At 34.9% G+C, this 26,145-nt stretch overlaps 7 protein-coding genes across 7 annotated transcripts; 4 read left to right on the forward strand and 3 right to left on the reverse strand.

The window, feature by feature from the left end:
- Nucleotides 1–13,377: 13,377 nt before the first annotated feature.
- LOC113789835 (uncharacterized) lies at nucleotides 13,378–14,517 on the reverse strand. The gene is made up of 2 exons (XM_027339425.2): nucleotides 14,367–14,517; nucleotides 13,378–14,307 (listed from the first exon to the last, which is right to left on the reverse strand). The coding sequence occupies exon 2, from the start codon at nucleotides 14,281–14,283 to the stop codon at nucleotides 13,723–13,725; it is 561 nt and encodes a 186-aa protein (XP_027195226.1). The 5' UTR covers nucleotides 14,284–14,307; nucleotides 14,367–14,517; the 3' UTR covers nucleotides 13,378–13,722.
- Nucleotides 14,518–14,564: 47 nt separating this feature from the next.
- Nucleotides 14,565–15,785, forward strand: LOC113789660 (protein-L-histidine N-pros-methyltransferase). The gene is made up of 2 exons (XM_027339229.2): nucleotides 14,565–15,275; nucleotides 15,331–15,785. The coding sequence occupies exons 1-2, from the start codon at nucleotides 14,677–14,679 to the stop codon at nucleotides 15,656–15,658; spliced, it is 927 nt and encodes a 308-aa protein (XP_027195030.2). The 5' UTR covers nucleotides 14,565–14,676; the 3' UTR covers nucleotides 15,659–15,785.
- LOC142644989 (uncharacterized) lies at nucleotides 15,778–16,749 on the forward strand. Its single transcript, XM_075819930.1, has one exon. It carries the CDS (start codon nucleotides 15,827–15,829, stop codon nucleotides 16,616–16,618), a length of 792 nt encoding a protein of 263 aa, XP_075676045.1. The 5' UTR covers nucleotides 15,778–15,826; the 3' UTR covers nucleotides 16,619–16,749.
- A 118-nt stretch (nucleotides 16,750–16,867) lies between these two features.
- LOC113789834 (uncharacterized) lies at nucleotides 16,868–18,343 on the forward strand. The gene is made up of 3 exons (XM_027339424.2): nucleotides 16,868–17,360; nucleotides 17,426–17,530; nucleotides 17,592–18,343. Exons 2-3 carry the CDS (start codon nucleotides 17,469–17,471, stop codon nucleotides 18,238–18,240), a joined length of 711 nt encoding a protein of 236 aa, XP_027195225.1. The 5' UTR covers nucleotides 16,868–17,360; nucleotides 17,426–17,468; the 3' UTR covers nucleotides 18,241–18,343.
- Mcad (Medium-chain acyl-CoA dehydrogenase) lies at nucleotides 18,318–19,894 on the reverse strand. Its single transcript, XM_027339422.2, has 2 exons — nucleotides 19,747–19,894; nucleotides 18,318–19,676 (listed from the first exon to the last, which is right to left on the reverse strand). The coding sequence occupies exon 2, from the start codon at nucleotides 19,671–19,673 to the stop codon at nucleotides 18,381–18,383; it is 1,293 nt and encodes a 430-aa protein (XP_027195223.1). The 5' UTR covers nucleotides 19,674–19,676; nucleotides 19,747–19,894; the 3' UTR covers nucleotides 18,318–18,380.
- Nucleotides 19,895–20,011: 117 nt separating this feature from the next.
- On the forward strand, nucleotides 20,012–24,236 carry LOC142644987 (methionine synthase-like). Its single transcript, XM_075819928.1, is given in 3 exon segments — nucleotides 20,012–20,466; nucleotides 20,468–23,336; nucleotides 23,395–24,236. Coding segments are annotated over 3 exon segments (3,759 nt in total). The 5' UTR covers nucleotides 20,012–20,355; the 3' UTR covers nucleotides 24,174–24,236.
- LOC113789829 (glutathione synthetase-like) lies at nucleotides 24,167–25,764 on the reverse strand. Its single transcript, XM_027339418.2, has one exon. The coding sequence runs from the start codon at nucleotides 25,679–25,681 to the stop codon at nucleotides 24,239–24,241; it is 1,443 nt and encodes a 480-aa protein (XP_027195219.2). The 5' UTR covers nucleotides 25,682–25,764; the 3' UTR covers nucleotides 24,167–24,238.
- Nucleotides 25,765–26,145: the final 381 nt, after the last annotated feature.

Here is a 26,145-nt window from a genome sequence, read left to right on the forward strand (position 1 = left end):
TGACTTTTTATCCGACAAAAATGAAAACATTGAAAAAAAAATGATTTGAATTTTTTCAATGTCATTTTGAAAGAATGAATTTGAAAATTACTTATTTTTCAAATATGGCACATTGTCCATTTGTTTGTTATTGATGTTATTGGCGTCATCGTTTATTTTCATACAAAAATGATCGTTGGTGGTTTGCATTGAATTGTTATTCGCCAACGACAACAATAACAATGAATACAACAGGAGAAAGGGTTCGTAAAATTGAATGGTTGACCTGATTTGGTGAATTTCCATTATCATTTTTTTTTCTACACACACAATTGATGTCACGACAAACTAAGCTATTGAGCTATTTGAAAAGGGTAAAGTATAATGTAATTTATAAATATTACATAATGAACTAATGTTGGTTAATGAACTGGGCATAATGACAAGGGTGCAAAAAGGTTAATTCAATCTGATTTGTCGAATGAAATTTGGGAGAAGAATCTCATTGTGCCATCATACATACTTCCCGAGGCGTTTCGCTTAGTTGTGTAGAAAATAAACCAAATGGAATAATGACGATGATGATGATATCTAATGCGATTGGTTGCTGGGCTTTAAATTTTAAATTATAATTTAATTCCTTATAAAAGCATACACTATTTACAAACACACACACACACACCTTTACGCTCTTTCGTAATCAAGTGTTTGTGTGGCAAAAAAAATGATGCTTGGTTGATTAAATTGTACGTTTGTTACATTCATTCTTTCATTCAGATCAAGGTTCGGTCTCTCTGTCTCATACACATCCATCGATGGTAAAAGAAAAACCAGATAAGATGTGAGGAAACAAAAAACAAAAACAAAAAAAATATGAGGTGTGATCCATACATGGAATATTGGCAATTTCATAACTTGTTATAATAAACTTCTCACACACTGATCGACACATTTATCCATATGAAAACATGAATGAATCTATCTGTAATAGTCTTTGGAAAGAAAAAGAGAACATAATAAACACCACAAAAGCGCGAAAAAAGGTTAGGTGTTAGTCAGTAAGTTAATCAACGAAGAATAATGATAAATGCAAACCGGTCTTACCAGTAGACATTACACCTTATGATTATTATCATTAACCATATGAATATTCATTCAGGAATCATAAGCAGAATCGGATTGATCATGATGATCGACATGAGTTCAATTCGAAATATTGGTCTGGAATAGAATTGGTCTGATTTGCTTGCTTTTTAGCTTAATCATTGTCGAATTCGTTCAATGACCGTGTGTGTTCACCTATGATTGCGAACACCATCAACCTGAAGGTCAATATTGATGAATCGAACTGAAACTGAAAATGATAATTTTCCTTACTTAAGAAGACTTGCCATTTACCATGCCAAAGGCCAAAGATCATAGGGAAAAATAATGATAGAGAAAAAAAGCATTGCATGATTATTCACCAACTTTGGGGTGTGCGTGCCTTGTATGAAATCGATAATGATTGGAGCGTGATGGACAACAAGCCAGTACAAGACGATAACGAAATTGCTGTTGACATGGATCATTCTTTTATCCATTCGAACCCTTTTCAATGGATCGACTTTTTTCATATTTATTTATTTGCACGACACACATCAACACGATTGATCAAATTGATGATGATCTGATTTTGCATTTGTGCAGTGTGTTTATTTTTGGGTTTCTAGTTTTTTTCTCTCTCTCTCTTCGAGTATGGGGGATTTCCATCACAACATCGCTTCATCCATCATATCATTCATTTTGATTTTTTTCTTTCTGCCTGCTGCTGCTGCTGCTGTTGAATTATCCGTCTACACTGGCCGATGTCAGATGTAATAGATGTGTATGTATGTATTTATGGAAGAGAGGATTATTACTCAAATGGATCATTCACTCATCATCATTACATAATTAGAGATGGGGAAAAATGATAAATTTTTTTTGAAAAACTGAAAAAATATCTGAAAAAAAGACGAAGAAAAGGGATGCTACTGGCGTTTAATGGACGATCATGGATGCATTTTTCGATTCATCATCGGGGTTATATTTGACTTGGAAATGTTTTTTTTTTTTTGGAAAGTTGGAGTGAAGTGAAACGTTCAATCACAGAAAAAAATGGTAGCTAAAAATATGATGATCATGTTAATCGTCATGATGATTAGTGGCAAAAAAAATATGCTTAATCTAATCATGATTATTATGATTATGATGATTGAATGATGTTCATTGATTATTAATGAAAAGTTTCTGGATGAAAGAATTTTGTTTACTAATTTGATTCTTTAAATGTGAGCGATGAATGTGCAATGTTTGTCCAAGCAACACAGAGAGACAATTAATCAAATTGTAATTATCAACACTTTGTTGGGGAAACAGACCTATTCAATGATGGATAATTAATATTGAAAAAATGCCGGAAGATAACAAGTGTGATTGTAAGTAAGAAGTACAACCATGACCAATTCAAACTTGACAAATGAAAAATATTAATCAATATTCGCGATCGATTCAATTGAATTTCAATTGATTTTTTTGTGCAATGCGAATCGAATCAAAAAAAAAAAATGATGAATCGGTTAGTCCAGTTTGTGTGAATGATGTTGATTCACCGTGGACATCATCTTTCCATAATAATAATATTCAGGTTACAATTGATTCTATGATTTCGCAAATGATGTCAGTCATCTTTTTTCAAAACGAAATATTAATTAATCACCTTGCGTGTGTGTGTGTCAGAGAGTGACCAAACGTAACGGTATTTGCTTCTTTTACTTCGTTCAGTCGTTTTTTTGATTTGATTCGATTCGATTGAATTCAAGGAAATTAGAAAAATGTTCAATACAAAGTAAGCAAAAGTGGTCAGGACGAGAAAGAGAGAGAGAGAGAAAGAAAATTGCATTTGGCAAAAATTTGGTGATGTCGATGATGATAAGAGAGAGAGAAAGAGAAAGAGAAAATATTAGATTAATGAACTCTTTGTAATAATTAGTTTTTCATTGGATACATATATGTGTTGTAAATGTTCCAAATGTGATGTTGGAATTGTCCACCAAAAAAAATTCAATGATCATCATCATTGTAATCATTATCAACATTGACATGATGAGCATATTATTATACCACAACACCGAAAAGTTTAAGGTTAGCCACAACAAATATTACCCAAATGTAATAAATGAAATGAATGAATGAAAATTGTAGGGCACACCTTAAGGTTTGGTGGTATTCTTTCTCTCGCAACATTTCAATGATTAATCTTGATGATGATCACACTATACATGAATCTCGAGATGATTAGCACTTTTTATGCCAGCCAGCTAGCAAGCCAGATTTAGGTTTGATGGTCACTGTTGAATATTGTTCATGCAAAGATCATGCGACAAAGACAAACTAAACGAGTTCATCATAATCTTTATCGTTATGATGATGATCATCATCATTGAATCAAAATCAATAAGTGCCGCATTCACATAACACTGGTACTCTATATTTTTTGATTCCTGGCGATGACTTTAACATCATCATTCAACGTTATCGTAATTACCATTCTCATCGTCATCATCATCGTTATCGTCATCGTCATCGTCGGCAGCATCTCAATTAAGTCAATTTTCAAGTTTTTCTTGTCAATTTATTAAATGTCTCGACTATGATGGAATTCATTAAAATTATCAAACGATGAGATCGAGTTGAAAAGAATATAGCAGAATATGGTGGTTGAAGATTTGTGTGTGTGTGTGTGTCGGTGTCATCATCACCTGAACAATCATGACATGAAGAGGTTAATCCTTCAATCTCATTGATGACAATTTTCATTGAATTCGATGACGAGGTAAAAAGAGGTGAGAGTGATAATTGGATGAACGAAAAAAGAAAGAAAGAAAGATGAATTTCAATTGCTACACATCTTTATCAAGGATCTTTTGAATGTTTTCAAATAATGATTGCAAATAAAGAAAAAAATATATAATCCGATCTTGGTAATTGCCATAGTAATGATGTTAAGGATGAAATGTGAAAAACGTTCACATGAAAATGTTCGGTTCGGTCATTATCATTCACTATCTTAATGGTTGAATCTGTGAGATTTTCTTTCTTTCTCTCTCTCTCTACTATTCGAATGAATCAATCAATTTGACTAAAGTATTTTTGAGTAAAGAAAAATTCTTGTTGCCTGTTCAATATTTCAATTCGGTTACTTGGTTGAATTTGCAGTTAGCGTGATTATCATTATGATATGATGATGATGATGATGGGCTGCATATAACATGATTAGATTGAGGTGATCATGATCATGATGAACATGATTGAGATTATGATTGTCTTCAAACGGATCATAATCACAATAATAGAGCAACCAGGCTATGCAACAATATTATAATGATGATCAATTACATAATTTATGGTTACTATATTTAAATCCGCTTCGTTTAGAATGCCATCACTATAGTTGGTATGGATGAACCAATTCGAATTGATTTCCAATGTCTATTCATCGATTGTATAGATTTAAACAGAGACTGACCAGAATTGTTTGCTATCCACAGAATTAGCTTTGGGCACCAAAACAAATGCAAAAATGACCAAGTTTTGAACAGAACAGAACAACACACGCCTTGAGATTGTATTATTCATCTTAATTTTTGGTGCCTTTAGGCCACTCGTCCAACCAAACAAAAGGACCTTGCCCTTTTCAACATTGAACGTGCAATTGATGATAAAATAGATGAATTGTTTAAATCGTTTGATCCGGACCGTCGATGGTCGATGGTCGATGGCGAACTTTGACCTCGCCGCACCAGCATCGATGGATGGATGTTATGGATGATGCCATCCTTATGATCATTATTCTGATATTATTGACTGCGGTATATTTTGACAGGTTGATCAATTTTGTTCTGTTTGCCATTTTCGTGTCTGTTTTCAGTTCAGATGTCGAAATATGATAAGAAATAAAAAAAGGAAGGAAAAAGTGAATTGGCTAAACTAGCTTGGCCAGTCCAGTTTGGATTCACATTTCCAATCAAGTCAATCGACCAGTATTGCCATCTGTCTTACAATTGAGTCAAATTGTGTAAGAGGAAAAAGTTTGTTGTTTGTTTAATTGAATGAATGTTTTATTATTAATCCAAAAGTTAACCACACAAACAAAAGGAGAGACAGGAAAGAATGCTATCCGGAACAACTCGATTATTTGGCAGTTATTCACGTCAGAATTCATTTCGACCGAATTTGTTTTTCTAACGTTCATCATCATCATTGTCATTGTCGTCGGAGTTTGTTTAATTTGATGATTCGTTTTTTTTTGAACCAGTTCCGTCCGGAAAATCGCTTCTCTATCGAAAGGAAAAAGTGTTTTCGAGGAACCAAAAAAAAAGAAGCTCATTTAATTTCATTTTCATTTTTTCGATTGTGCCGTACGACGGTTTGGTTTTGGTTGAGAGAGAGAGAGAGAGAACGAAAGAGCTATTAAAAAAATTTTTATTCCAGGAATGAATGGGAAAAGAATCTACTTAAATTGATAGGATTCAATTGAAAATGGGGAATTTTTTCATTTCTGCCAAGTTTTATTTGGAAAAAAATATTCACTTAAAAATTGAAAATGATACTTGAAGTTTGATCTACGATGGAAACAAATGGAAATGGAAACTTTTTTCAAAATCAAAAATCATATGGTGGTGGTGTGGTGGTTGGGTTGATGAAATACGGGTATGGATAAGGGGGTGTTTGGCAAGCTAAAAAACCTAGTTGTGACCAATTTTTCACTTGAATGAACGCCTGAATGTCTTTTGCAGTTTGAGGAACATGTTTGAATTGGCCAAATGAGATTGTATGCTATATATATGAGCAAGTGAAAGAATGGTACTTATTTACTATCATCATCTATAGTTAATAGTGTGGAAGAATTGTTCATTTTTCTAACTGGGGAATGCCCCACGGCCTGTCGCCAAGCGCATGCTAAAAATTCCATTCGGCGATCGATTCATTCGTATGCGAAAAAAGAGATAATGAATGAATTTGAGAAATTGGAAATTGAAATGATGATGATGATCAAACAAAGAATACTGATGAATCAATCGACACTCGACTGCCGTTCGAGATTAAGAGGAAAAATTGGTTGGTGCTAAAAGATATTGTGACAACAGCACGTGTTTGGTTTGGTTTGGTTTGGCTTTTTTGATGATAACGACAAATCGACGAATCATTGAGCCGTATCGAACTAAATGATAACAATGATGATTATTTGTAATTTGTAGTGATAATTAAATATGACGCGTGCTCATTTATTCTGATAGGAAAAAACTAAAGAATTCCAATCAACTTTCTTTCATAGATGATTAAACAGCTAATTGTACTTGACCAAGTTGTTTGGATTTTAATGAAGGTGTTATTGATTCACTCATGGTATTAATGAGTATCATATTTCGATGATCATGTTTCATTGACATCAACAAAAAACAAAACTTGTCTTGAATCATTGATCAATTTGAAAATCAATAATTGAATATTTCTTATTGAATCGATGATGATCACTGTCAAAAAAACAAAACAGACAAAACATCTGATCCAAGTCAAAATAGTTTAAAATTTGTTTGATTTGATAAAATTTTTGGTTTCAGGTTTCTTGGGTTTTTCTACAAATAATAAAAAATTGATAGTGTAGTTTACACTCAATGAATCATTAACCGTCATTGATGTTGGTGAATTGAATGTGAATTTTGGTCAGATCTAATGATAACCTGGATGATATTTCATTCATTGTCATTTATTATTATCATTAGATCAACGGTTAACGACATATTGTGTTAGAATGTGATCCATATTTTATTCTTTCTTTCTTTTTTGAATATCGCACCGAAATCGGTTGGTTTCTTATTTTCCGTAACTTGATCAGTGAAAAAAATGTGACTAATTGAATAGGTGCTAAACCGAAAAACATTTTTGAAACCAACTTTTCCAAATGGCTGAATGTCTTGTTTAGATTCAAGCTTGCATGACGACCATGATGATGATTGTGGCAACAACCATGTTGACAGAGGCAGAAAAAAACAATTAACATTTTATTTTCAAGTGGCCAAGTTCGCCATCATCATCATCATCAACATGATGATGATGTTCTTCATCATGACGATAATGATGAGATTGAAAAGAATGTCAATTTCTTCTTTCTAGCTTATCATTATGTACCTTTTGCTTTTTATTTCAAACTTGGTTTTAATGTTTTCGACCATATTCAAACATCTTGATGATGATCATGATAATGATAATGATAATGATAATGATGATGATGATGACAACGAATAAACTCAACTCAACCAGGTATGACCACACACATATGCTCAGTCAACAATGACAATCTGATGTGGTTGTGTGTGTGGCGAACAGGTGAACAGTGTAGAAACGCCCTATATGTAAACGGAAATTATATTGGCATTTCAATCAGGAAATGAACAAATAAATGAATGAATGACTTTTGGGCGCCATCTTCTAATGGATCTTCTGCAAAACTTATGATGTTATCCATATTACCTGTTGTTGTATTACATTATCGTGATGAAAAAATAAAAATAAAAACAAACAATGTCAACAAAATTGATTTGATTGGACCAATGTTTCACAATTATAATCTCTCTCTCTCTGTTTGTCTGTCCGTCAGTTTTTGTTCATTTATCACATTGAATTGAAAATCTGGACAAAAAATAAGCAATAAGCTTCTTACAAGCGTCATTTATATCTAGACTTAACGATGAATCTAAAAAAAAAGAATTGGCAATTTCGTTTTTTTTCATGTTGTATAGTTGTTGTTGTTGTGTAAATCCTGACATATAATAATAATAATAATCAAATTTCAATAATTTGTGCTTCCGGTCGACTGAATCGGAACAAACTGAGTGTGCGAGATTCTCCTTATCTCTCTATATATAAACAGTCATCATATGATGATCAAAAGGAATGAATGTAATTTTATCGCAGATCGATATAAGTGAATGTTGGTGAAAATGAAATTAAATTTGGCAGACTTGAACATCTTGGAATTTTTTTTTCACTAAATTTCAATTTGAAGGATTTAGCAATGATTTAGCCAGCCTGCCTGCCTGCCTGCCTGACAATCATATCGATTGCTATTTTGGAAATTCCATTCGATCAATATAAAGGTGTAGTGTTTGGCAAATTCAATTACGTTCGCAGATGAAGATTAGAATTTGTCATTGAAAAAAAAGAACATTCATTGATTCATGTTTGGCATCGATTTATTGCATCTAGATCCTGTCTGATTAACCCAATTGCTATCGATATGACATCCATTTGGAAAACTGATTGGAGCTGAACGACAAAGACAAGTTAATTTATATTTAAAATGCATCGATGCATGCATTCTGGCTCCAAACATGCCATCAATTTCTATTCGAACATTCTGGTTTTTTTTCTTTGAAATTTAAATTTCTACATTTTTTCTAGAAAAGAATAGTAAAGTGAAACAAATGATAGGAACACACAATCCAATCCAATTGTGTGTGATTCGTTTTTTTTTGGTGAAGCAAGAAAAATAGCTTACCATTTCGACATAGGAAATCTTTATATTAGAAACAAAACGATAGAAGGAAAAGAAAGTAAAAAAAAATAAGCTTATAGGATTTAGATGAATTGAAATAGACAAAATGTGCAGGCATCAATGTTTGTGATGTAACAAACAAACAAACAAATGAACAAACGGTTGAATGGTGAACGACAAAAGAACATTGGAGCAGATTTCGATCCATTCAAGCATTATAACATTTTCCCCAACGACGACACTTTGGGATTTCTTTTTTTACATTGATTTGGATTTTCAGATTTTGGAATTGGAATTTGAATTTAATGTTAAGTATAAGATTGTGATTGGAAATTGGTTATCCTCCCTAAGGGACATTTGTTTACCAATATGAATATGATCCAATCAATGATACAACATTTCCTAAGGGTAATTTAAATCGATCATTTGATGACCATATCATGTCATGTCATGTCATGTCATGTCAATCAATGATGATGAGAATGATAGGATAGTGATGAAACGTTATATTGCATATATGTTTGAACCAAGTCATAAAATGTTTGTTTTTGTTTTCATTGAAAAGAGTATGACAAGATTTACGAGAAAAAAAAGAGAGACATTTCTTCAATTTTTTTTATGGCCATCCAGACGAATCATAGATCGAACTACTTTTAGCTTGAATCGATTCGTTGTTTGAATGAATAAAATGAAATGGTCGTAAAACGTCATTTTGGGGTGATTTGCATTGCTTGTTTTATGATGTTGTGTCTGGCCGAGCAGAGAATTGTTGACAGGTTACCACCTCGTTTATGAGATGCCATTGTCATCTCTTTCTTTTTTTTTCCTTCATACGATTTGAATGTAATGGGTAATGTTTTGGATGTTTTTGAAAATTTTCAAATTCTCATGTCGAATCGAACGAGCTAATCGTTTTGTGAAATGTTAATCTTTATGTTATCGGTGATGATGGCCATCTGGCTTCTGGATTTGCCATCCTTTGCTTGTTTTTTTTCACAACGATCATCATTAAAATTTTACGACAACATCGTATGATGATGCTATCAATAAAATTGTCCTTATCTTTCTTTTTCTATTTTTTTTCTGTTGAATGTTGGATACATAATTATCCTTTTTGATTAGCATAAATGAATGATTACCGGCTATGCAAGTGAATTTTTCAATTCCTCATACACTTGATTGAGTGATGAAACAAAATTCGATGCGGTAATAAAAATTTCAAGTTTTCAACGAGATGAATCCAGTATGTGAAAACAAAAAGGAAAACAGAGTTTATTCCTGTGGACCACATTGCATTACCTGGCTATAGCATGGCATTCTTGCGAATCAGCTAACGACATCTATGAGAGAATTGTTGGAATCAATGAGGAATGAATTTTTGTTTGTATCAGATAATTATGATTGATGATATAAGAAGCAAAGGTTTTTTGAACTGGGCAGTTTGCAGTATACGGCAATTGATATGAAAATTCATAATGGCTATTTTCAAACTTTTTTTTTCAGAAAAGAAAAAACATCCCATTGGAATCGATAACGATTGAAAAGTTTGCTTCTAATTTGCTGCTTTTTGTTTTGTTTGACACGTGGCTTTGCATTGATTGATTTGAAAAAGAATTTCATTTGGGTGTTTTTTGTTTTTTGTTTTGTTTTTTTTTTTTTTGCTCAACAACATAAGGTAATAAGGGTTTCTTTCTTTTTTTTCATAATCAAGTGAATTCATAAAATAAAATTGAATCCTTAGTGTTCCGTGTAAATAAAAACTAAAACATTTCAGAATTACGAAGAATTCTGAAGATGAATTCTGGCCCAATTCTGCTTCAGGGATTTGGATTTTGAACGAAGAAATTAATTATTTGAATGTAAACACACAGTGAATGAAAGTAAAGTTTTGAAACACCATTTCACTTTTTTCAAAACATTGATGATCCGATGGGATTCATGTTATTTTTTGAATGTAAATTCTTTTTTCACTTTAACATTGTCGAATGTTTTCCGTATAATTAGTTACTGCCGGCATTACTCACTCAGAAATTTCTCAGAAAGTTATTATTAATGATGTACCAACACTTAATGATTATGTGGCTGCCAAAAATAACAAAACAAAATGAAAAAAAAAATGAAACATGAACAAACAAAAATTTCAATGATGATGATGATTATGGCCGCAACAATAACAACAACAATAATCGCATTATCATCATGTTGATTGGACAATGCAATATGTTTTTGAGAAAAAAAATATCCTTTTCCGTCGAACTGGATGGAAATAAAATCCGATTAACCGTTGATGATGGAATTTTAAATTGGTCCAGTCCCCGTTCTCAATGATGAACCAACCGCCAATATTGATGTTATTTTCAATCCATTCGATTAGTGGTTTGATCACGAAGAAAAAATCACTGCTGGTTTTGAAACATTTTTCAACGAATGTCACGTATCAATCATATCGAACCGAACAAACTATGAAAAAGCAAAAAAAAGGCTTTTCAAAATGAATGAATGAACATTGTACTTTTTTTTGGTTTGAATCAAATTTAATTGATGCAATTATTAGATGATTCAGCGGTGCCTGGTTTCAGTTTTCAAAAATTATTATGATAATTTGTTTCTTTTTGCTCATTTGGTTTGTAAATCTTTGTGTATATGTGTGTGTGTGTTGACATGACAATTTGTTTTATATTCACCTGTTGTTGGCTGCTTTTGTCGGATTTACGAATTCTAATTTCAACTATTTAACTGAAGGACACAAAGAATAATTACTGAAAATACATATTTTTTTCGCTGAATGAATGAATGAAGAAGACAGTGATATGGTGGATGATAATTGATGATAATTGGTTTAATGCGAAAAAAAGTGCAATCTTTTTTTTCGATAAATGATGATAATTGGCAGAACCAACTACAAAAAACGATCGATTCGTTTTGATTTATTCTTTACTCTTTAAATCCTAGTAATACAAGAAGCTTATCATTGTGTGTAAGGTCTTAATGTAGATGAATGGAAAAAAAGGAAAAAGAAACATGGAGAGCTAATTACATGAAACGCGATTAAAGTGTAATTATTCTGTGTTGGTGGCGATGCATAACAACAACAACAACAAGATTCACACACCCAGAAACATGAGATGAGTTGTTTTGGTCATCATAATAGTTGTTACATCGAAAAAATTAGCATTTCTATTTCAAGCCGATAATGATGATTTATGACAATGAATGAAGGGATGAATGTTATACCTATATCCTTTATGGTCAAGATGTTTAGATGTAAAATAATGGTGACAACATCGTTCTATCAACGCCATCTGTGTTCGATGTTGTTGTACGAGAATATAGGCTAAAAATTGAGAAATTAAATTCGAATGAATCGATTGCCAGCGGCATGAGTCCGGCTTTCCAAAAATATCAAACAAAAAAAAAAACTTGATCTCGTTTGCTGTTCGTAGAGTGTGAATTGAGTGAAAACTTGTCATTGCATTTCGAATTCGTAATTGAAAATATTTTCACATGATTATCATGTATCGTATCGAAGAGATCATCTTGACTGTGAAGAAAAAGAAGAAGAAAAAAATACTTGATAAAGAGAGATAGAGAGATGGACAAGTTACTAATTGAATTAGCGAAAGATGTTTGGATTAGAAATGAGAAAATTTCAGGCAACAAACTTGAACAATTTTTCCCGTTCATGTATCCTGAATAATTGATGTTGGAAACGTTAATATATATCCTGACCATGTCCACAATGATTGGATGATTAATTTTTAATGGTCATTGCAGTACATACACAATGCACTATTGTTTATGAGATATTGTCTCCATAGCAGAACACTATATTCATTTTGATCATGAATGACGATTGTTGAGAAAGGTGATTAAATATTTAACCAGCCTTAACAATAATCGAAAAATTCTAAGGGTTTCCTATTTCAGGCTCAATGATAACATTCTTGCTTTATCATTATTCAGTGTGCAATGTTTGTGTGTGTGTGTTTTTTTTTGGATCGCGCATAAAGCAACGAATCGTGTTTGTCATACGAAATGCGCTGAAAGCGAAAGGAAAGAATAAAAAATAGTATGGTATAGTTTAATAGGTTTGTTGGAGCCAATTAGTCAATTGGTAGTGTGGAATGGAAAAGAATGATAGTCTTTTTTTTCCATAATTATTAATTAACTCTATCTCAATTGGTGTTGGTTTCATAAAGATTATAGAGACATCATAACATTAATCGATTCTGTTGCGTTTGAAATAAATTGTCAATGTCATCAACAGTTTCTTTTATTTCTTGGTTTTTCGATTGAATATTTTAATTAATCGAAAATGGAAGATGGGTTGAAGTGAACAATGTGAAAAAAAGAATGGGCGGAGGTGTGATGCTTGGTTCGTTTGTTTTTTTTTTTGTTTAGCAAAAAGAAAAGAATGTTTGGTGGCGCTAACATATAATTATCGCCCGTTACCGAGTGACCGTATCCCTACCATTATAATGGATTATTTCAATTAAGGGTTTGTTGCAATGTTGTCATTATCAACAACAAAAGTATACTCTATCTTTCTTTCTTTTTGAATCGATGTGAAGCAGCTGGCCACGAATTGAAATAGAGAAAAGACTTTAATTGAAACTTGAACACAATCAACAAATTATTCATTCGAAACATGAATGAATGCAAAGAATTTATGTTAATGATCGGTTTTCACCATGATCATCATGCATGGGGAAATCCGTTTTTTTTTCATTCTTAATGATCAACAACAACATTAATGGTTCATCATTATCATCATCATCATCATCCATCTTTTGAGTGTAATGCCCGTTTGGAATCGAAAATTGGTTTCTGAGATTTTTTTTAATGAAAAACTTTGCAACAAGTTCATTTTCAAATAAATCAGTTTTGAAATATTAAATTGATAAATAAAACAAAAAATTAATGTATTATATTGCTAATCTATGTATGTATGTATGTGTGTTGTGTATATGTGAAACATTGCCAGAAACATCAACAAATGAATTAAATTTATCTATATTATGATTGTTAGGAAATTATTTTGAGCAAAAGATGATTGTTTGTGTTTACATGTTGGTGTTAAAAAAAAGACCAGAATTCAAATGACCAGATGAGCAAAATGGTTCTGTTGTGATGATAATATATGTGTGTGTATTTATGTTAGAAGCTCAAGCTTGATTATTGGTCGAATCAATTTCTGAAACCTGAATTTTGGTGTTGGAATAGTGAACTATTGTCCGACTGTCATTTGAATTTTGTTTACCGCTGTCATGATTCTCTTTTTCCTCGTCATTTTCGTGATCATCACTGTCATCGGCATCGGCAACATCATCATCTTTTTCCTCTAGTTCCATCAATTCGAGCATCAAATTGACATATTCAAGTCGTGCTTCCATCAATAATTTCAAATGCTTATACGGATGCTTTTCCAATGGAATTTCAAGACGATATTGACTGGGATTTTGATCCCATACTGCTCTTGGATTCATCATATAGCCAATGTGTTCTTTGAGTTTTTCACCTTCTTCGATTCGTTTGATGATTGCTTCACGACCTAACGATGTCACATATCGATAGTAATCATCATTATCTTTGGTTTCAATTGTTGTACAATTTGTTCGTTCTCCTTTTTCATCACTGTCTTGAGCATTTGTGTCATCAACACCAGTATCGTTTTGCTCATTGTTGATAGTTTTTCGTTTACGTGACGAACTTCGTGTGTTTACCATGATGATTTGTTTGTTTGGCACACCCTGTTTAATTTTGACAAATTATGATATAGATCATTACCGTACTTTAGGAAAACACTTACCGAGAAATGAATTAGTCAAGGCACTTGAGATAATTTCAACAGTTGTCCCAAATATAAATATCTGCAGTAATATTGATCAAATCTCATGTGAACATGCTGGCTCATATTTTTTTTGATTATTGATCCAAAAGATGGCGGTTGTGCTTGACCATACAGTTGAACGGAGACTACTTTCAACATATAAAACATGAACAATTTCGATCCAATGTTGTTTACATTTTCCAAGTTTATGAATTCATCACATTTGTCAGTGAAAGAAATGATGAATGAAGCTTGATGTTGAAAAGAATATCATTTCTGAGTGTCTCAAATGCCTTTATTTCGACGTTCGGTACATCTTTATCTATTGGAACGACATCGTCGTGAAATGACATTATCCGGATTGGATAAATCACGATGGTATCGTTTGTGTTTGAATGACGTTAATGTCGACGATGAATTGTGGAGCAGATTCATGGAATGTCATCTGGATTCGGGCACTCAGCAATTCATCGACCATTGTTATTATCAATCGCAATGTTTTTTTCGTTCCTTATGGATATTGATAATGCGTTCCATATTGAAATTATTTCTATCATCTACATCGATCTGTGGCCTGCTCAACTGTGGTCGAATGTTTGTGTTTAGTGATGAACAAATTGAAAAGTTTTGTTTTAACACACTCGACATGCAATCGATTGATGGTCGTGTAAAACGACAAAACTACGGCACATTATTGGATATTGGTGCTGGTGATGGTAACGTGACGGACAAACTAGCCAGATATTTTCATCGTACCTATGTAACTGAATTGTCACGTACAATGCAAAATCGATTGATTGAACGTGGATTTCATCTGCTCAATGTGGATGAATGGCATAAACACCCCGTTCATTTTGACATGATTAGCTGTTTGAACGTTCTCGATAGGTTTGTTTAAAGCATAATGTTTGCCAAACTAATGTATGAATGATTCGATTTACAGATGTGATAGGCCATTGGAAATGTTGAGCCAGATTCGCCAATGTCTGCAACATTCGGGTGGTCATTTGTTGTTGGCAATCGTGTTACCATTAGTGCAGTATGTAGAGTCGAAACGAAATCATCAACCGGAACAACGTCTACCGGTCGAAGGAACGACATTCGAACAACAGGTGCAATCATTTTTTCACAATGTTCTTGTGCCGGCCGGATTCGAATTAATTTGCTGGACCAAGCTGCCATATCTTTCGGAGGGCAATATTGATCTTACTTATTTTTGGTTGATAGATGCTATTTTTCTGCTCAAACCGGCCACTTGTTATTCACTTTGATAATTTTTTTAATGTTGTCAATTCATTTTATTTTTATTTTTATTTTCGCACACGAAACGTGCTTATTCCAAATTTTTTGATTAAACATGAATGTCTAAATAAACGTGATAGGTATTTAATTTTCAAATTTCAAAGTTTGAAACTGTATTCATTTGATGATTCGATTTGATGATCGACAGATCAGATTTGGTTATGAATATGAAGTATTTGAAATCGATATCCTGTTTTACAGTTTTACTGCTGTCAGCCACTGTAATAACAGCTCAAACAAATTCGAATGATGATACGAATGGAAAGAAAGAAAGTTTTGTCATATTGCATGAACAACAAGATGAAGATGAAGGAATCCTGCGGCGAGAATTCGAACATCTGAAAACCTTTTTGGCAAACAATATGCCCATGGTGAATGTAATTTCCAATTGGATCTCGCCATCATCAAGAAGAATGGTCTTTGATGAATCAGCAGAGAAAGAAAGATCAATGATTGGTCGTTCAGTCATTGATGATACGATGAACGTCATTTACAATCGCCTGATCGATTATGGATTCCATTCGGTGGGCATCAGTGATTCATGTCGAGAGTTGGCCATATGTAATACATCCAATTACGTTCTTACCCAGATGCCTGCCTTTCTCGAAGCCTATGGTCGTGAACGTTTGATGAATTTTCCCACTTCAGTGTTTGGAAATCATGATTATACGAATGCCTGGATTGTTGGTCTAAGTTCAGCAGAACCATCATTTTGTCCGTCATTATTTGCATGCGATAATAATGATCAACCTAGCAGTATATCGGTTACTGAAATGCCTAACATGGCGACCGTAAAGATACCGATTCAGATGAATCAACAGACAGCCTATTATGTTTCGAATGCAAACGAACCGCAGCAACCGAAACCGCCTTTGATGCTTTTGATCGAGGTTATCCAACCCGGTCAAAATAATAGCAAACGGAATTGAATGTCCCAAAATAATTGTACCCTTATCTATGAATAGCTCGAACATTAAAACACGTGACAACAACAATAAATCAAAAAAATTTTAATGATTAAATTGTAATTTGTTCCATTACCATTATCCTAATTTTGAAATGAAGGTTTGTTGTTTTTTGTTGTTGAGATGAATGGGTCTGGGTCAACTTGGAAAATGATTGCGCACTAGAATTGAACTAGATTCTAATATTTCCAATAATGGCGACTACATTGATGCTTAGTCTATATATGTGTATCACTTATGTCGGTTGGATGTTTTTGGCCTTATTTGATTTGGCCCTATGGTCTGGCGCATCGCAAAACTGATTCTGTGTAGTATTAACATATTCTATATATAAATGAATGATTATTGAACCAGACCACAGAATAGATGATATAATTGTGTATTGTGAGTAAGTGAGTGAGTGATTGGTGATTTCCTTGAATTAGATTCAGCGATTGATGATGGCGAATGAAATATGTATTGATTATTGATTTGATAATAATATTCATTATTTATTTTAATCTAGATTAACAAACATAACATAAGCAGATAGAATGAATAGCTAGAGATATTGTGATTCGATTTGTTCATCATTGAATTGCTCAACGACAAATGATTTTTTGTTAAAATTAAAAATTTTTATTCAAAGTGTGATGATTGTTTTGGATAGAAATATATTTTGTTACCATTGTTATTTCGATTGAATCAATAAATTGTGTCGTGTATGGTATGTATTATTATAATGAAAATAATGGTGATATTGACGTGTGTATATTATGGATCAAAAAACAGATTACCGATTGAATCATCATCAATACTCGAAGACTCGACACTGATGGCTCACAAGACATCCACATTCAATGATGCTTTCGAGGATATTAATCTAGCTGAACAAAGGTAAATGAGTTGAATTATCATTGAATATCAAAAAGATTTAATGTTGATCCGAAAAAATTAGACGTCACCGACAGATGGGTTTTACCTGTGGATATTCGGTGGGCGAAGAAGCTGGCTGGCGTGATGGGTACATATTTGGTATGCGTAAAGGTGCTCAGTTATCGGCCGAAATCGGCTACTATCAAGGATTCGCTCATGCTTGGATATCGATCCTGGAACATGAAGATACGAACAAACAACGCAAACTTAATGCATTACATTCCCTATTAGAGATGACCCGAACCTTTCCTCGAACCAACAACCTGATGGAAGATGATGCTGTTCAAAAATTGGCTCGAATCCGTGCTAAATTCAAACAAGTCAATGCATTAATCCTTGGCACATCGACAGCATTTTTCAGTTCATCATTTACTGGTGGTGGTAGTGGTGGTGGCAGCGGAAGTGCCCCTGGTGGTGGTCCGCCAACTGCTAGTCAAGGAGCTGCTACAACTATACACGGTTCTTCACATCACACACATGCACCACACTTGGGTGGAATATATAATCGTGGCGGTACATCCTGTACTTCACAAGAATCAGGCGTCGGCACATCATCATTTCGTGGTGTATCGCCCACTGCAAATAATAATATGACCACATCATGTCCACATCATCACCACCATCATCATCATCAAGTAGCACCGCCACCGAATGTAGAAATGTCATTCTAAACTAAATAATCATAGTGTTAATCTGTTAAGTATTTTTTCTTTTCGTTAAATGAAAGAATTGTTTATTTTCGACAAAATCTCGATAAATTATTCCTTTATTGAATGCAATTGTAATCAATATTTTTTAAAAAACTCACACACTATTGGCCCATTGTTTGTTGAAAATGTTCTCGAGCAATGATCATACGTTGAATTTGGGCCGTACCTTCGTATATTTGAAATATTTTTGCATCTCGCATTAGTTTTTCGACGGGATATTCGCTGTTGAAACCGGCACCACCGAATATTTGTACAGCATCGGCAGCGCATTTATTGGCCACATCACCGGCTAGACATTTGGCGATGGAAGCCCAATATGTATTACGACGGCCATGATCGAAATCGTATGCGGCACGCATGTAAGCCATTCTAGAAGTGGTAATGCCTATAATCATATCGGCTAACATGAATTGAATGGCTTGATGGGTAGCAATCGGACGACCGAATGTTGTTCGTTGTAGTGAATATTGTGTGGCCTCATCGAGAGCTCGTTGCGCTAAACCGACAGCACCGGATGCGACTGGAGGTCTTGTAAGATCAAAAGCACCCATGGCAATACGGAATCCTTTGCCTTCGCCGACCAGAACATTTTTCTTGGGTACAACTACACCTTCGAATGTGATGCCACGTGTGTCCGAACATCGTTGACCCATATTCCATTCTTTACGGCCAATGGTAACGCCGGGTGTATCAGCTTCGACTATAAAACCAGTGAATGCTTCTGAAGCTTTAGCTTTTGGATCCGGATTCGAGCGTGCCAGAACGAAGAACCAGTTGGCATAACCGGCGCCAGTGATCCACATTTTTTGTCCATCAAGTACGTAATCACCATCAGCATTTTTTGTAGCTTTTGTTCGAACACCGGCTACATCGGAACCAGTACCCGGTTCGGTTACAGCATAGGCACAGATCAATGGTTCAGCAGCACATCGGCCAAGATAATCTTTCTTTTGTTCATCGTTGCCGAACAAAATAACCGGTGCCTGACCCAATGTATTGGCCGATAATGCAGTACCGACGCCTGTACAACCATAGGCAATCTTTTCAGCAATCATACAATGATCTAACAATGGTAATCCCATGCCACCGTATTCGACTGGTAAAGTTTCGGTGACGAGACCAAGTTCGTGAGCTTTTTTGAATATTTCCATTGGAAAATCACCCGTTCGATCGAGTTCGGCTGCTTTAGGCATTACCTCTTCCTTGGTGAATTTTTCGGCCAAATCCAGCATACTTTTTTGATCTTCAGTTAGTTCGAAACATATTCCACCTTCACTAGTTTCATTTGAAGTGGAAAAACGATTTCGATTGATTGTACCGAGAGAAGGATGATTCACTGTTCGAGTCAATCGAATCGTTTGTGATAACGCAGACCTTACCAGATTAAAAGCCATTATCTTTTTGTTTGATCAATCAGGAAAAAAATTAAAATCAGAATGAATTTTATTAAGAATCGAGAATGATTACCTTGTTTAATTAGTGTTTACTATGATGTTAGTCGGGTACAAATGTAGGACTAACTTAATTCGTGCGAGCCTAACTTAATATTGAATAATGTACTCAATATTGTTTTTCTTTATATAGCCACACATGTATCACTATCGATGATCTTATACATACAATCGATAGTTGGTCCATTTATTTAGAAGATTCATGTTACGATTCATTCGCGCGCGAATAAACTTGAAACCATAGGATTGCGCAATCCGAAATTTATGCAAAAAAACTATGGATTGTTTCAGGTTTGGTAGTGGTTCATCACAACACTATTCCAGGGCCACTTCAAGCTGTTGAGCGAGTAATATGAGTGCGTGTTATTTATTTTTTATTTTTTAAAATACAACTTGTTGCATGAAATAATAACAATGTAGTGATTGAACAGTTCAACAACTTGATTAGTTATTACGATTGTATTCGATTTATTGGATAAGATAATGTCATGTTGAATGAATAAAGCAAGCAATTTGAGTTGAAAAATCATCATTTTTGGCTATGTAAATTGGATGTAAGTCATCCCCATCATCGGTTTGTTTGTTTTATTCAAGTTTGAGTTTTGATTCAGGATTCGAATTGAAAATGATTGAAAAACAATTTCGTATCCAACGATTACTGGAATCGTTAGAGTCAAAAATATTGCTCATCGATGGAGCCATGGGAACTATGATACAACGGCATAGACTCGAAGAAAAAAGATTACCAAGGTTGTCTGTTTGATGAGCATTCGTGTCCAATGAAAGGAAACAATGATATATTATCACTCACTCAGCCGGACATAATCTATTCGATTCACCGGGAATATTTGGACAGTGGTGCCGATATTATCGAAACAAATACGTTTAGCAGTACTTGCATAGCTCAAGCTGATTATCGTTGTACGGATTTGATTACTGAAATGAATTATAAATCGGCGAAAATTGCCCGTAAAGCTGTGGAAGATTTTATGGATGAATATCCAGAAAAGGGTTACAAATTTGTTGCCGGTTCATTGGGACCGACAAATAAAACATTGTCAATATCACCTCGTGTGGAAGACCCGTCATATCGAGATGTTGTCTGGGATGAATTGGTCGATGCTTATCGTGAACAAACTCGAGCCTTATTGGACGGTGGTGTCGACATCATACTAGTCGAGACGATTATCGATACGGCTAATTCGAAAGCGGCGTTGTTTGCCGTACGATCTGTGATGGAAGAACGACATGAAAAAGATATTCCGATATTTGTTTCCGCAACCATAGTGGATAAAAGTGGTCGAACATTGTCCGGCCAAACAAGTGAAGCATTCATTATCAGTACATCACATGCCCAACCGATGGCATTCGGATTGAATTGTGCACTTGGTGCCGACGAAATGGAACCATTCATTAAACGGATTAGTAATTTTGCTAGCAATACATTCGTCATATGTTATCCGAATGCAGGTTTGCCAAATGTTTTTGGAGAATACGACGAAACACCGGAAACTATGGCTGCACACATTGCTCGATTCGCAGAGCAACGGTTGATCAATATTGTGGGAGGTTGTTGTGGTACTACTCCCGATCATATTCGAGCTATTGGCAAGGTGGTTAAAGATATTGAACCGCGAAAGATTAAAGGTTCATACAAGCAATTTTTGACCGGTGCTACTTATCTGGCCGGATTAGAACCATACATTTTTAATGAAACAACTTTGTTTGTCAACATTGGTGAGCGATGTAATGTGGCCGGTTCGAAACGATTTGCCCGGTTGATTCGTCAGAAAAAATATTCGGAAGCGTTACAGGTTGCGAAAGAACAGGTGGAGAACGGGGCACAAGTGTTGGATGTTAACATGGACGAAGGAATGATAGATGGTCCAAAAGAGATGGCCAACTTTATGAATCTGATCAGTACCGAACCGGAGATTTGCCGTGTGCCAGTCTGTATTGATTCATCCAAATTCCAGGTAATTGAAGCTGGCCTAAAATGTTCGCAAGGAAAAGGCATTGTCAATTCGATTAGTCTGAAGGAAGGTGAAGCTGATTTTATTGCCAAAGCTAAAGTGATCAAAAGTTTTGGATTTGCTGTGGTTGTTATGGCTTTCGACGAAAACGGACAGGCTACCGAAGAAGATGATAAAGTGAAAATTTGTGTCCGTAGTTATCGATTATTGGTGGATGAATCGATAGTTGGATTCAATCCATGCGATATCATATTCGATCCAAACATTTTGACTATCGGTACCGGAATGGAGGAACATAATTTGTATGCGATCAACTATATCAACGCTTGTCGACGAATTAAACAGGAATGCCCCGGTTGTCATATAAGTGGTGGTGTATCTAATCTTTCGTTTTCTTTTCGTGGAATGGAACGAATTCGTGAGGCAATGCATTCGGTGTTTTTGTTTCATGCAATAAAAGCCGGCATGGATATGGGAATCGTCAACGCTGGCGCTCTGCCTCCGTATACAGATATCGATAATGAACTGTTAGAATTATGCGAGAATATTATCTGGAACCGATCATCTGATGGGACTGAAAAGCTTTTGGAATATGCTCAGACACATGCTGATCAAGGCAAAGCAAAAGTGGATGTTCAGGATTGGCGTCTCGAATCGGTGGAGAAACGATTGGAACACTCGATTGTGAAAGGTATCGATAAATACATCGAACAAGATGTAGAAGAATGTCGACAGAATGTGGAGAAATTTGTCCGTCCATTGCATATTATCGAAGGACCGTTGATGAAAGGAATCAGTGTTGTGGGCGATTTGTTCGGTGATGGAAAAATGTTTCTGCCTCAGGTTATTAAATCGGCTCGAGTGATGAAAAAGGCAGTCGCATACCTGATACCGTTCATGGAACAAGAGAAACTGGACAATCCTGATTCGCAAGCCGATGATCATGTATCGACGGTCGTGATTGCCACTGTCAAAGGTGATGTACATGACATTGGCAAAAACATTGTCGGTGTTGTACTCGCATGTAACAATTTCAAAGTAATTGATTTGGGTGTCATGACACCATGTGAAAAAATTATCGAAGCTATCGAGCAACACAAAGCCGACGTTCTAGGTCTTAGTGGTTTGATCACACCGTCATTGGACGAAATGATTTATGTGGCAAAAGAATTGCAACGTCTCGACTATCGAATTCCGTTGATTATCGGTGGTGCAACTACATCAAAAAAACACACAGCAGTGAAAATAGCACCTCGATATGTTGGTCCAGTCATACATTGTTTGGATGCATCTCGTAGCGTTATTGCCTGTGCGAAACTGTTGGACGAAAACAGTAAAGATGACTATCTAGAGGAAATTGGAGAGGAATATGAAGAAATTCGAATCGATCATTATGATTCATTGGCCGATCGAGTCTATTTAAAATATGAACAAGTTAAACGCAATAAATTGATGCTCAAATTTGATGCGGATGTGATTAAAGAACCAACATTTCTGGGAACCAAAGTGTTTATCGATTATGATCTTGGCACGTTACGTCAATATATTGATTGGAAACCGTTTTTCGATGTATGGCAATTGAGAGGCAAATATCCGAATCGAAATTATCCGAAAGTTTTCAACGATGAAACAGGTAAAATAATAAACATTTGTTGATGAATTAATTACTATCTCGCTTTGTTTTTCTATAGTGGGAGCTGAAGCTCGTAAAGTTTTTGATGATGCTCAACGTATGATTGAACGATTTATCCTAACCGGTGAACTAAAAGCAAATGGTATTGTCGGATTTTATCGCGCCAATTCGATTAATGATGATGACATTGTTCTTTTCGATGAAAATAACAAAGAAATTGGTCGTCTTTTTGGTTTACGGCAGCAAGCAGCAAAAGATAGTCAGGACAATTCGCCATATATTTCGTTAGCTGATTTTGTGGCTCCACGAGAATCGGGTTTTACCGATTATGTAGGGTTGTTTGTTGTGAGTGCTGGTTTCGGTTGTCAAGAACTTTGTGAAAAATACTTGACCAATAATGATGTTTACAATGATATTATGGTAAAAGCGGTTGCCGATCGATTGGCCGAAGCATTTGCCGAACATCTCCATGAACGTGTACGGCGTGAGCTCTGGGCATATGATCCGAATGAACAATTTGAAACGAGCGATCTTTTGAAAGTGAATTATCGAGGAATTCGACCGGCTCCTGGTTATCCATCACAGCCTGATCATACCGAAAAGATAACCTTTTGGAAAGTGATGGATGTTGAACGGCAGACTAATATTCAATTGACTGAATCGTTAGCTATATGGCCATCGGCATCTACCTGTGGAATATATTTCGCTCATCCTGAGTCTAAATATTTTGCTGTTGGCAAAATTGACAAAGATCAGGTTGCCGATTATGCCCAACGTAAACAACAACCGATGCAAGAAATGGAAAAGTGGTTAGGCACTTCGTTAGCATATTCATAACTAAGAAAAAATGAAACTATTATTTTAAAAGAATAAAGTAAAAAAAGTTTTTTTCTCTCTTAACATTAAACTAAAAACGGTGTGTCGATAATACCGGCACCTGATAAAACTCCGGCTTCTTTTTCGCCATATATTTTTGATCGCAGTAAGTGTCCTGCGTTCTGGTTGGATACAATGTTGTTGCCATTTGTTTCGATCAATATGCTGCCATAGATGCCTAATTCACTGTCGACTGAATGATAGGGAACAGTGTTGGAAAGCGTATTTGATGGCAGTTGTTTTAATATCAATAAGGATTCAATTGGTTTTTGTTGGATGAATTCCATAAGGAAATGGGCATCATTATTGTTTTCGTTGTTGTTGAGCATTCCGTCCAGTTTGTCAATAATTTGTTCACCGAAAACATTGTTACCGCCACCTTCCTGATTGGATTTCAGAACAAATCCGGACGGGTTTTTCACAACCATATCACGACTCGATTGAGAGATATTCCAGAATTTGACGTATGTATTGAATAATTGGTCGGCATTCGGATGGCAACAAAAGCGATCGAAAATGGTTCGATCACTGAGCATTGGTTGAAATTGTTTGAAACCAGCCAATTGTAATTGTATGGATGGACACTTGATTGCACGTGATTTTTCCAATAAAAGTCGTAATTTCCAAGAATTTTCGTGCCGAAAACAATTGGACGAATATGCTGTTCGAAAATAAACCACAGATATTTCTATTTGCATACGGTCATTATCATGATCAAGGGTAAGCAAAAGTTGTTTGTTTGGTCCAAGCGATATGATTCCATTGTCAAGTTGACAAAATGAGCGTCTATAGATTTGCACATAGGGTTTTAATTTCCATTCGATCATTTTCTGATCCATGATGTTTGACTCGTTTTCCTGGACAACAAACAAAATGGCGGCTGAATCTGCATTAGGATAAAGTCGATGGGCATCGATCAATGATTGTGCTACACGATCCAATGAATCGTTGGTTGTAATATGTTGATCAATCTGATCATCACTAAGACCTTGATAGTGTTTGAGCGTGTAACGATGAAGTTTTGTTACTTGTTCGGTCAAGGCACATAAACCACTGGAAATGGTGTTTACTTCGACTTGTTTCAGATTTCTATGTTTGTCGATCATGTAATCGGATCGGAAAATGCCCAGCTGATGTGAAGCAGCATAGCCTTCTTTCATTACGGTTTCATAGATGTTGAATAATTTGACTACAAATTCATCGGGTAATTTGAGCAATGATTGTTCAAGAAACTGATGATTTATAGAAATGTTATGAATCAATTGATTTATTGGTGGCTGTAAATTTTGTGCCCGTTGAAAGATTGACCGTTCTATCGGAGTTGGGAATAAAGTAACCGGCAAGCAGCACATGGATCGTCGTTCGTCCATTGGAATCTTACGGCAACAGATTCCCAGCGATAAAGCATAAAGTCGTACATCGTCTTCCACATCGATCCAATTGAAACGTTTGTTCAATTTCATTACCATGTTGTTGTTGCTAGTAAAGTTGTTGGTTGAGCAAAAAGTGCGTGTGCAAATCGTGATATATATAGAGGGTGCATTGTATAAACAGCGAATGTAATCAATACATGCATGCATGTGATTATTATTCATTTGCGATTAGATGATTTTTGTTTTTTTTTTTTTTTTTCGGTTTAAAAGAACGAAATTTTATTGACTTTACTGTTATTTTGTCCTTGGCAGTGGCCAAGGTTGGCATATCAAATTACAATGTTTTATCAATTGGTGTATTATCTTGTTAGGCAAAATATATAAGAGAATGAAAAAGAAGAAAAAAAAGAAGTAAAAGAGTAAAAGAAAAAGTCTATTTAGTATAATTTGTTTTGCAAAATTTATTAATTGTATCTTGTTTTTTATTGTTATCATGATAGACTACGAGCGGCTGTGTACGATGGAGATTGGGCAACAATTGGCAGGATCAATCATCATAT

The sequence above is a fragment of the Dermatophagoides pteronyssinus genome, unplaced genomic scaffold, assembly GCF_027571235.1.
Source record: "Dermatophagoides pteronyssinus isolate colony J.1.1.1.1 unplaced genomic scaffold, Derpt_VIB-CSIC_2022.12 sq0005, whole genome shotgun sequence".
Classification (NCBI taxonomy): domain Eukaryota; kingdom Metazoa; phylum Arthropoda; class Arachnida; order Sarcoptiformes; family Pyroglyphidae; genus Dermatophagoides; species Dermatophagoides pteronyssinus.